This window comes from Cetorhinus maximus, chromosome 26 (assembly GCF_964194155.1).
Source record: "Cetorhinus maximus chromosome 26, sCetMax3.hap1.1, whole genome shotgun sequence".
Taxonomy (NCBI): domain Eukaryota; kingdom Metazoa; phylum Chordata; class Chondrichthyes; order Lamniformes; family Cetorhinidae; genus Cetorhinus; species Cetorhinus maximus.
In genome coordinates, this window is record NC_135904.1 from 1,280,473 (window position 1) to 1,295,218 (window position 14,746).

At 40.6% G+C, this 14,746-nt stretch overlaps 1 protein-coding gene across 1 annotated transcript in view; it reads left to right on the forward strand.

Moving 5' to 3' along the window:
* igdcc4 (immunoglobulin superfamily, DCC subclass, member 4) overlaps positions 1 to 14,746 on the forward strand; it is a 140,827-nt gene that overhangs the window by 19,149 nt on the left and 106,932 nt on the right. The window contains exon 2 of the mRNA XM_078529957.1: positions 9,035 to 9,349. Within this exon, the coding sequence (XP_078386083.1) occupies positions 9,035 to 9,349 (315 nt within the window). The remainder of the gene's footprint in view (positions 1 to 9,034; positions 9,350 to 14,746) is intronic.

Below are 14,746 nucleotides of genomic sequence, written 5' to 3' on the forward strand. Positions count from 1 at the left end.
CCTTCTGCGCTGTAAGTTCTATGATTGAGATCTTGTCACACAATTGTTTATTTTTTAAATAAAGTAAAATAATCAAAACATGTAACCACTATAAAAAAAATCAATTACATGTTAAAACCCTTTCCATTTTCACTGATCTTTCCTTCCTTTTATTATCTACAATTGGAGCTACAGCCCATGACTTGAATCGCTAATGTAACCCCCCTGTTTAAGAAGGGAGTGAGGCAAAAGACGGGAAATTACAGGCCGATTAGCCTGACCTCGGTCGTTGGTAAGATTTTAGAGTCCATTATTAAGGATGAGATTTCAGAATACTTGGAAGTGCATGGTAAAATCGGGCAAAGTCAGCATGGTTTCATCAAGGGGAGGTCATGCCTGACACATCTGTTAGAATTCTTTGAGGGCGTAACGAGTAGGTTAGACAAAGGAGAGCCAATGGATGTTATCTACTTGGACTTCCAGAAGACCTTTGACAAGGTGCCGCACAGGAGGCTGCTCAGTAAGATAAGAGCCCATGGTGTTAGAGGCAAGGTACTAGCATGGATAGAAGATTGGCTGTCTGGCAGGAGGCAGAGAGTGGGGATAAGGGGGCCCTTCTCAGGATGGCGTCTGGTGACTAGTGGAGTTCCGCAGGGTCAGTGTTGGGACCACAACTTTTCACTTTATACATTGATGATCTAGATGAAGGAACTGAGGGCATTCTGGCTAAGTTTGCAGATGATACAAAGATAGGTGGAGGGACAGGTAGTATTGAGAAGGCGGGGAGGCTGCAGAAGGATTTGGACAGGTTAGGAGAATGGGCAAAGAAGTGGCAGATGGAATACAATGTAGGGAAGTGTGAAGTCATGCACTTTGGTAGGAAGAATAGAGGCATAGATTATTTTCTAAATTGGGAGAGAATTCAGAAATCTGGAGTGCAAAGGGACTTGGGAGTCCAAGTCCAGGATTCTCTTAAGGTTAACTTGCAGGTAGAGTTGGTAGTTAGGAAGGCAAATGCAATGTTGGCATTTATTTAGAGAGGACTAGAATGTAAAAGCAAGGATGTGCTGCTGAGGCTTTATAAGGCTCTGGTCAGACCACATTTAGAATATTGTGAGCAATTTTGGGCCCCGTATCTCAGGAAGGATGTGCTGGCCCTGGAGAGGGTCCAGAGGAGGTTCACTAGAACGATCCCAGGAATGAAAGGCTTAACATATGAGGAACGTTTGAGGACTCTAGGTCTATATTCGATGGAGTTTAGAAGGATGAGGGGGATCTGATTGAAACTTACAGAATACTGAAAGGCCTGGATAGAGTGGACGTTGGGAAGGTGTTTCCATTAGTAGGAGAGACTAGGACCCGAGGGCACAGCCTCAGAGTAAAGGGAAGACCTTTTAGAACAGAGATGAGGAGAAACTTCTTTAGCCAGAGAGTGGTGAATCTATGGAATTCATTGCCACAGAAGGCTGTGGAGGCCAAGTCATTGAGTGTATTTAGGACCGAGATAGATAGGTTCTTGATTGGTATGGGGATCAAAGGTTACAGGGAGAAGGCGGGAGAATGAGGTTGAGAAACTTATCAGCCATGATTGAATGGCAGAGCAGATTCGATGGGCCGAATGGCCTAATTTCTGCTCCTATGTCTTATGGTCTTATGGACTCAGTCAGTATCAAGTCAAAGACCAAAGGAATGTCTTTTTTTTTTCAAAAAGCACTACAAATCCTCATTACCAGGCATTTCCTGAGCTCGTAGCTTATAAAGAAAGTTTCACAAATATGATGTCAGAAAATCAGTAGATATTTGCATACCAGCTTGGTTACTGAGTACTGAAGCGAACCAGTCAAGTAATTGAATGAACAGCCATTGTTAATTTGAATCACCCTTGGGCTTACCATTACATTTCTGTTAAAAATAATTTAAACTGATGCATTTGATTTGTTATTAGTGGTTACTGAGTAAGTTAACTTTAAAAAAAAAATCCATAGATATAGGAGAAAACAAAGTAAGATTTTTAGAAGAGAATTAGATGGCGTGTCTCCTTAAGTTTGCTTAAATTCTTTTCAAACAAAGAAGCAAACAATTCAGAAATTTCACTGAACCCAGCCATAAACTTTCTTGATCATAATCTCTGAGTCAGATCTGGACCTTAAGGTTGAGTATTAAGATCATTTGGGTTTAATGGCACCAACAGGATTACTGTGCAAACAGATGTGAACATTTCCAAAGGAAGGTGACAACTTATTTTTGCAAAATGCGTGGAGCCTATCCCATTACGTTTTTCAACATTCAATGTTTTTGGTCTCCTTAGAGTTGGCTTGTTTTGTGATCTCTGGAAGCTAGCACAAAAATTTGGAAAGTTGTGTAAATACTCAAGCATGAGCTTCTGATTTCAGGCTCTTCAGGCCATGTGTGTGTTTACCTGCCATGCAAGGAGATGGTCCAAATAACATTTTACCCATCCTATTTCCATATTTCTTCAGTCCCTTTTCCTTTATTCGCCTTTCCAATCTAATCTTGAATTTTGACATAGCCTGGATCACTAACCCTGGAAATGTACAGCCACTCAATTCTCTGTGAAGAAGTTTCCTCCTATCCTTAGTTCTAAATCGCTTGTATTCAATCTGTAGCTCATCATTCTTTCATTCTTAGTCCCTCAATTGATGGAAGCAAACTGCTTTTATCTACCCTGTCCAATTCTGTCATAATTTTAAATGCTTCTATTAAATTGCCTCACAATCTGCATTGTTTTTGCCAAAAGACCCAGTTTTTCCAAGTCTTTCTTTGTATTTGTTTTTCTTCATATAAGGAGCATTCCAGTGAACCTGCATGCACTCTCTCTAAAGTCTCAATACTTGACATCCTTCCAATGATGTGGGACCCAGTACTGCGCAGAGTACGCTAATAGATATTAAGTTTTTATATAGACTCATCATTATCTCAGGCTTGTATATTTTGACCGCCTTGAGAGAGAACCTAGAATTCCATTGATTCATTTTTTTCACAGCCTAATTAACGTGAGGCCTTTAATGTTCTGTGAAGTTCCTTCAAGTCCTGCACTTCCACAGCACCAAGCCTACTTCCTTTGAGTATAATTACTGCTTTTATTTTAAACCAAAATGTTTAATTTCACATTGTAAACCTTGAGAGTATCAGTAGACTATCCTATCATAAAGGGCATCACTGTTGATGCTCATGTTTGATGCAGACCTTGCAGCAGGCTCACCTTAGAGTAACCAAGAGAGGAATGGTGGCTGACTTTAATTTCCCTCCCTTAACATCCAAGGCTGCCTCAACTGAGATAGCTAATCCATCCATGAGTTTGGTCAAGACAACACTTTTTAGATTTAATGACTTTGTATCACTCTCTTTGCATTCATCAATTGAATGCAAGGCAGGAGTCTCCTCCCTGATATTTCTTCATTTAGTTTTTAGCTATCACTGTGCAATTCCTTTTTAAATATGCAGCTTGTGATTGAACGGTAGCAATTGCGCAGATAATTTGCCTTTATATTTTACTTACGTTCTCAATTTGTGTGAAGACTATGTACACCTGATTCTTAATACATTTCATGAGTGTGTTTGTCTTAACTTATGGGGCATGTAGATAGCTGGGGGAAAAGATACTTCTTGTGAATGACTTTGATTCTCACATTTATACTGTGGGATTAAGCCTGATGGATACTATGATTATCCTAAGTTTTTCTTTTTTTTATTAAATCATAATTTGATTAGCACCAAGGTATATATCGTATTAGTTTTCGTAGCATAGATGCCACCTTTTTAATTGGGAGTTGCAGTAAATTCAGTTTCAGGTTTTCTTTATTTTTCAATTTGCTACTATCTTGGATTTCAGCCAAATCTCATGGATCATAATTTTTTTAGTTTACAACTCATCAGGTCAATTCATTTTTTGGGAGGATTTCATGTCTCTGTAAAGCTGTTTGTTTGTATATACACTAATATAGAATTTGCTGAATCTTAATTTAGTTGTGCTCTTTAGATCTGCATTCAGCTGCTGGTGGGGGTGGTGCGTGGAGTTAGGCTTTTTGGGAGATGAAATACAGGATACTATCATCGAGAAACGACTCTTGAAATTAGGATAGGGCAGGCTAGAAGAACTAAGTGGATCGCAGGTTGATGAGCCCAGTGATCACCTGAGCTGTAAAAGTCCAAGATCTATCCAAGCTTCATTGAATTTTTTCTAGGCATTCTATACTTTCCTCATCAAAAGTTCCAAATCAGACCATTACCAACTAAGATAAGTTATTAAAATGTTTTAATCGGAATCATAGTCACATGTTTGACTGTAAAATGTTTCTCTGCTAGTGAATAAATCAAATTTTATGTTGTCCTGAAACTTGTGCATTAATTGTTTGCAAAATATTGCAGTGTTTCAAAAGAAGCCCAAAAGTTTAGCTCTCCAGGCACAATTTCCTCATGTTTCGGATCAAATTCATACATTTTTTTTTCATTTTTATGGGATGTGGGTGTCGCCGGCTAGGCCAGCATTTATTGCCCATCCCTAATTGTCCTTGAGAAGTTGATGGTAAGCTGCCTCCTTGAACTGCTGCAGCCCCTGTGGTCTGGGTACACCCAAAGCGTTGTTAGGGAGGGAGTTCCAGGATTTAGACCCAGCGACAGTGAAGGAACGTTGATATATTTCCAAGTCAAGATGGTGAGTGACTTGGAGGGGAGCTTCTAGGTGGTGGTGTTCCCATTCTAGATGGTAGTGATTGTTGGTTTGGAAGGTGCTACCTAAGGAGCCTTGGTGCGTTTCTGCAGTGTATCTTGTAGATGGTTCACTGCTGCCACTGTTTGTCAGTGGTGGAGGGAGTGAATGTTGTGTAAGGGGTGCCAAACAAGCGGGCTGCTTTGTCCTGGATGATGTCCAGCTTCTGGAGTGTTGTTGGAGCTGCACTCACCCAGGCAAGTGGAAAGCATTCCATCACACTCCTGACTTGTGCCTTATAGATGGTGGATAGGCTTTGGGAAGTCAGGTCAGGAAGTGAGTTACTTGCAGCAGGATTCCTAGGCTCTGACCTGTTCTTAAAACCACAGTATTTATATGGCTTGTCCAGTTCAGTTTCTGGTCAGTGGTAACCCCCAGGATGTTGAAAGTGGGGGATTCAGCGATGGTAATGCCATTGAATGTCAAGGGGCGATGGTTAGATTCTCTCTTGTTGGAGCTAGTCATTGCCTGGCAGTTGTGTGGTGCGAGTGTACTTGCCACTTGTCAGCCCAAGCCATGATTATTGCCTGGGTCTTGCTGCATTTGGACATGACTCCTCAGATACTGGAGCAGTCCATGAATGGTGCTGAACATAGTTCAAACATTCCCACTTCTCACCTTATGATGGAAGGAAGTCCATTGATGAAGCAGCTGAAGATGGTTGGGCCTAGGACACTACCCTAAGGAATTCCTGCACTGATGTCTTGGAACTGAGATGATTGACCTCCAACAACCACAACCATCTTCCTTTTTTCTAGGTATGACTCCAGCCAGCGGGGAGTTCCGCCTGATTCTCATTGACTCCAGTTTTGCCAGGCATCTGGCTTGTCCAGTTCAGTTTCTGGTCAGTGGTAACCCCCAGGATGTTGAAAGTGGGAGATTCAGCGATGGTAATGCCATTGAATGTCAAGGGGCGATGGTTAGATTCTCTCTTGTTGGAGATAGTCATCTTGATGCCACACTTGGTCAAATGCTACCTTGATGTCAAGGGCAGTCACTCTCCCCTCACCTTGCATCTGGAGTTCAGTTCTTTTGTCCACTTTTGAACCAAGGCTGTAATGAGGTCAGAAGCTGAATGACCCTGGTGGAAATCAAACTGAGCGTCAGTGAGTATTGCCAAGCTAGCGCAGCTTGATAGCACTGCTGATGACCCCTTCCATCACTTTATTGATGATGGAGAGTAGACTGATGGGGTGGTAATTGGCTGGGTTGGATTTATCCTGCTTTTTGTGTACAGGACGTACCTGGGCAATTTTCCACATCGCTGGGTAGATGCCAGTGTTGTAGCTGTACTGGGACAGCTTGGCAAGGGGCAGGGCAAGTTCTGGAGCACAAGTTTTCAGTACGCTTGCCAGAATATTGTCAGGGCCTTTGTGGTATCCAGTGTCTTCAGCTGTTTCTTGATATCACATGGGGTGAATCAAATTGGTTGAAGACTGGCATCTGTGATGCTGGGGACCCCCAGAAGAGGCCGAGGTGGATTATCTACTTGGCACTTCTGGCTGAAGATTGTTGCAAATACTTCAACCTTATCTTTTGCACTGATATGCTGGACTCCCCATCATTGAAGATGAGGATGAGCCTCCCCCTCCAGTGAGTTGTTTAATTGTCCATCACTGTTCAAGACAGGATGTGGCAGGACTGCAGAGCTTAGATCTGATCCGCTGGTTGTGGAATTGTTGAGCTCTGTCAATCACTTGCTGCTTATGCTGTTTGCCATGCACGTAGTCCTGTGTTGTAGCTTCACCAGGTGATACCTCATTTTTAGGTATGCCAGGTGCTGCTCCTGGCATGCCCTCCAATTGTCAGCACACCACTTTCTCTGTTGGAATGTTATTCGATATATTGCAAAATAATGTTACATTAATGTGATTTACTGAACCACTCAGGAAATGTCACACCAAATTGGTGACAGTGCTATCTTTGAGCACTAGGAATAATGCTGGTGTGTCAGTTCCTAACATACAGATTCGTGCAGCTGACTGCAACCTGGACATAGGAAATTCCTGCAAGTTTACTTTGCATTTGCAGGTGGTCATTTCAGTGCTTAACTGAGGGAGTGCTGTATTGTCAGAGGTGCCATCTTCTGGATGATGTAGTAAACCTGTCTGCCTACTCAGGTGGATGTAAAGATCCAGTAGAACTATTTGAAACTCTTTCGAGTTATCAACAGTCACAGATTGCAACTCTTTCGAGTACAATCACAGTTCTTGGTTTCCGGGAGCGGGACATGAACCCATAACCCTCTGATTCAAAGGCGAGGGTGCTATGAACTGAGCCACAGCTGACACCTCTTAGAACTAAGAAGAGCAGGGGAGTTCTGCCAGTGTATTGATTTACATTTAGCCCTCAATCAACTGAACAACAAGTATCTAACTTGCCAATTATCTCATTATATTGACTGCATTTCATTAGTAATTAATTGGTTGAGAGCACATTAGGATGGTTCTGAAGATACAATGGCATTATGTGAATGCAAGTTTGTTCTCGTGCAGTATCCTGTAGCCCTACATTTTAGAGAAAGACAGATGAAAAATTATTGTTCTTTAAGATTATTAAAGTATTGTTCCTCAGTTTCCCCCCACAAACTACTTTGTAACAAAACTATGATGACTTTTAGTACAATAGTTCCTTGTTTACATAAGTTTGCAATATTTTGCCATTTCTATGTATTATTTAGTGGTTGGAATGTCACACATCTTGTTATACCTGTTTAAAAAGTAAGAATTTGCACAAATCCCGATTTACCAAACACGCTTCTATGTAATACTTGGTGGTGTACCCAGCATCCCAAGCAGTGATGAGTTATGGCATATTCTGTGATACTTTAATAATCTCTTTACCTCAGTGTAATATTTATGGGGTGGGGGGTGGGGTGGGGTGGGGGGGTGGGGGTTTGGGGGGGGGGGCGGATGCGGAGTGATGGGCTATGCAGACAGCATTGTCAGTAAGCAAATGTTAGCATTCTGTCTGTTGAGATCTGGTTTCAGAAGTGATGTATAGACAAAATATGGAAAAAGGATTTTTAATAAAATGAGGAACAGCATTCAGTATATTGCCTTTAAATTGATTCCTTTCTAGTAAACGGAATTTCAAGGCACATTTGATTGTTGCTATGAATTGCTTGGTCATGATTAGTGTTGAGTTCAATGTTTCTGTCAACCTTATCCTTTACCACTTCAGTATTTTTTGACAAGTAGGAACACTGCACTAGGAAGAAAAAATAATCAGTCCTTGCACTTCTCTGCATTGAGTTTCATCTTTCATTGTTCTAGCCACATAATTATTTTGCCCAGCTCATTCCAAGATCTGGGCTGCATCTCGGATTCCACTGCCCTTCCTGATTTGGTATCAGCAAATTTGACCACAGCCTTGATTTTGAATCCAGTTATACACTTATGTGCCTCATAATGTGCAGATATTTATTGCATTTGCGGTCCTTTCATCTGCTTTACTATCACTGTTTATATATGCAAGTTTTTAAGTTTGCACACCTAATATTTAACTTGGGAGAAGTGTGAAGATTGAAATATAATTTGAAGAAAGAGGTGGAACAGTGTTACAGTGCACTTGAACTCTGTACATACATAGTGTTGGCAAGTTTTATGCCCATGTTATGACTTCTGACCTTGGCGGCGAAGGAGGAGCTGAATGGTGACCAGGTGCTTCTGCAAAGCATGTGTGCAAGATCAAATTGAGTGTAACTTTGGGATTATTGTGGATCTTGTAGCATATAGTTGAAAGGTGGTATTGCAGTAATATAACCTGAGATAAAGACAGCGTGAGACATTGGTGGTGACAGGTTGTTTAAAAGAGGAAGCTACATTGCGTGTTCTTCACTCTGACTTTAGTTTTCAAGTTCTACAATGCATAATGCACCATGTCATAGAATTCACAAACACCCAATGTAAACACTCACTGGGGAAGGATGTGTGCGGTCCTGCTATATTTCTGTTTAATGTAGTTTCCTACAGTGTATTGGTTATTCATAGAAACTATCAAATAAGCTCCAAATATTCTGTTTTGATTTTCCTTCAGCTAACCTGCAGGTTAAATAAATGTTTAAATATATGTGACTCACTATACTTCAAATGCACTGCAATTTATAAACTTGCATTTCATATTGTCCTGAAATTTTTTTCTTAAACTTGTCTGAAGGATTATATTGTGAAAAGAGTACCGTATTGAATTGCACTGATGAACATTGTTTGATTTCCAGTAAAACAGCTGATAGAATTGGTTTGAGTTCTTGTGAATATGTCAAGTGTACTCTTTTCAGCTGCTTTCCAGTTCTAATTTGCTACTTTTTTCCTCTCTTTAATCTAGACAAAGTAGATTCTCTGGATTTGAGCTGCAGTGTTGGCCCTGTGCATGTAGTACTGCAGCCTAACCAAGCTGTGGTGTTGGATTGCAACCTACCTGCTGTTGATCAGCCTGCCAACATAACGTGGAAGAAAGAGGGAATTCCTGTTGTGGATCAAGAACAGCACCATGTATTTCCCAATGGATCACTATACATTTCAGATCAACCAAGGGAGTCCATGAATCAAGATGGACGCAACAGTGAAGGCAGTTACACCTGCATGTCCCAGAACTCATTTGGGGCCATAACTAGTAGAACTGCATTGATCAGATTTTCTAGTAAGTGTTTTTATGGTCATTTTTTGATGGCTGTTAAGAGAACATCTTCAAGACATTCACATTTTATATGAATGAAAAATCATCTAATTACATTTGTTTAACCAATAACAAATTGGTTACAGGACTAAAGAAGGGTCATACAGACTTGAGACGTCGGCTCTGTTTTTCTCTCTGTGGATACTGTTGGACCTGCTGAGTTTTTCCAACATTTTCTGTTTTTCTTTTTGGTTACAGGACTACTTTCTGTTTTGCTAATGGAAGAAAAGTTTGTCATATGAATCATACATAATATTGGAGTTATACAGCTGCACACTCAAATCATTTTTCTCACAAAGTTATTCAATTGCTTTGTTGGTTATGGTAACCATTTTGGAAAATCTTGCTGCATTGAGGAAAACAGTCTTCAACGGTGCATGCTTCCATGGATCTACTTAATGCTAGTTATAAGATGCACATATATGCTTCTGCACTGCACATGTAATTAGATTAAAAGTAGGGGGTGGGTGGCAGTTTTGGCTATAGAAACAATTACAGCTGTGAGGAGGGATGACGCGTTAGAAGGCTCATCGAATGAGGCCATACAGATTGAGCTAAGGAGCAAAAACTGAGCGGTCACACTACTGGGAGTGTACTAGAGACCCCCAATCAGTCAGAGGGAGATAGAAGAGCAAATATGTAAGCATAGCTCTGAGAAGTGCAAAAACAATAGAATAGTAATGGTATGGTATTTTAACTACCCTTTAACTGGGATAGTTTTAGAGCCAAAGGAATGGAGGTAAACAGAATTCTTGAGGTGCATTCAGTCGAACTTTTTTTGTAGTAATTCCAATAAGAGAAGGTATGTCCTGGACTTCGTTTTAGGAAATGAAGCTTGGCAGGTGGACAAAGTGGCAGTTGGAGAGTATTTTGGTGGTAGGTTTTTTTTTATTATTCATGGGATGTGGGCGTCGCTGGCTAGGCCAGCATATATTGTCCATCCCTAATTGCCCCCGAGTAGGTGTTGGTAGGCTACGTCCTTGAACCGCTGCAGTCCATGTGGTGTAGGTACATCCACAGTGCTGTTAGGGAGGGTGTTCCAAGATTTTGACACAGCGATAGTGAAGGAACGGCGATACATTCCAAGTCAGGATGGTGAATGGCTTGGGAGGGGGGGCGGGGGGTGCTTCCAGGTGGTGGTGTTCCCGTGTGCCTGCTGCCCTTGCCCTTCTAGATGGTAATGGTTGTGGGTTTGGCAGGTGCTGTCTAAGGAGCCTTGGTAAGTTCTTGCAGTGCATCTTGTAGATGGTGCACTCTTCTGCCACTGTGCGTTGGTGGTACAGGGAGTGAATGTTTGTGGATGGAGTGTCAATCAAGTGGGCTGCTTTGTCCTGGATGGTGTCCAGCTTTTTGAATGCTGTTGGAGCTGCACTCATCCAGGCAAGTGGAGAGTATTCCATCACATTCCTGACTTGTGCCTTGTAGATGGAGGACAAGCTTTGGGGAGTCAGGAGATGAGTTATTCACCACACGATTCCTAGCCTCTGACCTGTTCTTGTAGCCACAGTTTTCATATGGCTAGTCCAGTTCAGTTTCTGGTCAAAGGGAGCCCCCAGGATGTTAGTGGTGGATTTAGCGATGGAAATTCTATTGAATGTCAAGGTGCGATGGTTAGGTTCTCTCTTGTTGGAGATGGTCAATGCCTGGCAGTTGTGTGGCGAATGTTACTTGCCACTTGTCAGCCCAAGCCTGGATGTTGTCCAGGTCTTGGTGCATTTAGACATGGACTGCTTCAGTAACTGAGAAGCTGCAAATGGTGCTGAACATTGTGCAATCATCAGCGAATATACCCACTTCTGATCTTATAATGGAAGGAAGCAGCTGAAGATGGTTGGGCCTAGGACACCACCCTGAGGAACTCCTGCAATGATGTCTTGGAACTGAGATGATTGACCTCTAACAACCACAACTATCTTCCTTTGTGCTAGGCATGAGTCCAAGCAGCAGAGAGTTTTATCCCGATTCCCATTGACTCCAGTTTTGCTAGGCGCCTTGATCCCTTCCAGAAAACAGGAGAGGGGCAAATGCTTGGGGGTAGGGAATGGTACTATAAAGACATGCTGGTCAGGTGGATTGGCTACGGTAAATTGTCCCTGTGTCTGTGTGTATGCGCCCTGTGATGGATTGGCATCCCGTCCTGGATGTACCCTGCCTAGTGCCCATTGACTGTCGGGGATAGGCTCCAACTCCCCGCGACCCTAAATTGGTTGAAGCAGTTCCGGAAGAGTGTGCTTAACAGGTTTTTTCCAGATTGAAACATGTCACGCTGGTAATTATGTTCTGCTTCATTCTCTTTAGGGCAGAACTTTGACTAAATGGATGAAAAACAGACCAGTAATGTTCACATTTCTGGATAGTAAGAATTATGAAAACACTAGATTTGAAATAGTATTCACACACATTGACCATAATATGGTTACAAGTTCAATTTGTTTCCTGCATTTTGCTTTGAAATTATTGTCCATAGAAGATACTAGTATTTAATTTTTCACAGCAAGTATTATGTACAAATGAGGCAATAATGATCTTTGTGATGATACTTGATAATACACAAATGATATGTTTGCCAAACTGATTTTTATAATGACCATGTCCTTCAAATGTAAACTCTTAAAAGAAATTCAGCGGGTGTTGGAAAAAGAGAAAATAGTGTGATCTCTTAAGTTTTAATATTTCATTTGCAAGCAGTTTTACGTTTCTGTCTACAGTATATTTTTAAAAAAGGTTACTGATGCCTTTACAACAGTAGTTATTAAGATTTTTAACTTTATGATTGTAGAACTTGCCTTTGAAGCCCCCTTTAAATTAATCAGTGATGTGGCTTCTCAAATTAAGAGATTTGTTCAGAATTCAGATGGGAATATGTTCAATTTGTTCTTGTGTTCAGAAGATTTAAATATTAATTTCTTGCAAGAAAATGAGAAGACTTAGCAAGAGGTAGTTTAATAACAATTCACTGCACTTTGATCTACTCTAATGTCATCCTGCTGTTTGGAATTTTGAAAACCTTACTGTAATCATACATGCAAGATTTGAAAGACACTCTGATCCTTGGTAGAGATGTACTGGTGATTTAATTATAATTTGAAGTGTTACAAACTTTCATTTCAGTTTCAGACAGGGCTGAAGAATACACAAAGGAGTCTTATAGGTCTCCAGCCTATCTACTGTATTCTTTGTTGGGCAGAAATTTGTCTTGTACTTGCTGTGATGGATTTTGCATGTTTTACTATAATTTTACTCCTTTTTGATGTAATGTTAAAGGTGGCAGCAGAATTGGGAGTGATGTCACTGAGAATAGATGCTGTTGAATTCCAATTTGTTGAATTTTTTGAAAAACACTTCAACTTGTATGATCTGTGAAGGAAGCTAGAGCTATATTTTACCATCTTGTAATTTTCATGAAAATGTAAGATGGCAGTAAGGTGGTACAGTATCTTTGCAAAGCTATTGGTCTATTTGTCTATATACAAATCCATGGTGGCTTCATAAACATATAATGAGAACTGCAATTGATTTAGCACTGTTTTTCATTTACAAATATTGCAGGTAGGACATATCCCTTCATGTTTCAGATGCCATGTTTTGAAGTTTTTCTTTTTAAAATAAAAGGAAAAGGCAAACTGTAGACTTCCTCACAAAAGCAATTTATGTTCAAATTACTTTAGGATTTATCGCAGTTAGACCACAATGTTTTAAATGAACAATCCAGTCAATAACAGATTAGGACGTGCATTGCATAGTATAGCACATCAGCATTGAAAAATATCATCCAGTTTACCATAAACTGTAATGTCTGTGAGTGAACCTTCAAAGCTTCTGCGAATATGGTTCTACAGGACTTTGGACAAATCAGGAGATGAAGATCCAATCTATGGGGATAAATGGTAGCTACCAAAAAAACTGAGCTATCATTGATGTTGCAAGTCCCAGTTTGACAGAGGCTGGGACTTTTGTATTGGATCTTCCATGGCTTCTGCTCATCATGCACCTCATGGGGAAAGGAGTATGTGTTTCATTACATTTTCTATTTGCTGGCCTTCTCAACTTTCAATTTTACTACAAGAAAGGAAAAACTGACCACACTGAGTGAGACAGAGCTTCAAATTTCTTAGCAGCAAGTTCAGTGGGAAAAAACTAGTCAAACTGAGCTGATTTGAGGCTGTGATTTAGATGGCTGAAGCTGGGTTTGAGCATAAGATTTGGGCTGCTGGGGGAGCAAGAAAGGACCCAAACAGTGACTCTGAACTGCTACGTAAGTTTCCCCTTTGTACACCCCCACCACTCCCAACCACAACAGATTATAGGATATGTAAAGCTGCCAGATAAGCCAATTAATGCAGTGTCAGTTAACGTCAAAAGCAAATGGATAAATATTTTTAAACTGCTGATTACACTGCTGTAGATTTGATGTACGTTCTGTTTTTAACAATACTCCATTCAACACATTTCTTAGCCTGAATAAATATCTGGTTATGAATAGGTTTGGAAGTTATAAGGAGTAAGTATGGATTGAATAACCAAATAGGGTTTGGAACGTAATTGTTCCTAAACTTCTAACACCATGGTAGTATTGTGCAAAAAAAAGCTAATATTAGTCGATCATGAATGAAGGATGTAAGGTGAGAGTGATCTAGAGTTTGTTTGATTCGTCTTTGGAGAGACCATGGAAATTTCCCCTCGACATTAATTCTTAATTGGATCTCAAAAATTTGTAACAAACTTTTTCTGCCAGTTTCAACTTGTCATTCTCTAAAGGCCCTTTTGCTAAGATATGGGTTCTCAGGCATGAATACTCCATAGCACCCCCCCCCCCCCCCCCCCCCCTCCACAATGGCCTTACACAAATAAGTCTAATCAGTGACTATAGGCAGTCTATGTAACTTTAGGGGCATCGCAGTCAAGACCAATCTGTTTTCATCTGACATTCACACTTGCATTGTTTCAGCAGAGGTTGTTCAACTGTGATCAAGAAATTTGATCTTTTCCCACCCTGCTGCTGAGGCTGCGTTTGAAATCAGCCAACTAGATACGTTGGGGATTAAATCTAGTACTTTCCTAGGGCCTATAGTTCAGCTGTTCATTGGATACACTCACTGAGCAACTGGAGAACACCTGAAGGAATAAGCAGGAAGGCGTAAATTATCTTTACTCTTTCTATATCTTATAAGTCTTAGATATCACACCAAATTGGTGACACTATAGTATAAGAATTACTTTTGTTTTCTTCTCATCTCTTTTAACCAGTCAGATAAATTTAAATTCTATCAGGAAGCGTGAATGTAATGTCAGATATGATGGGTACAGTTATTTTTCTCAATCCAGCCACACAATGTAATGTAAAGCAGAATAACGAACAAG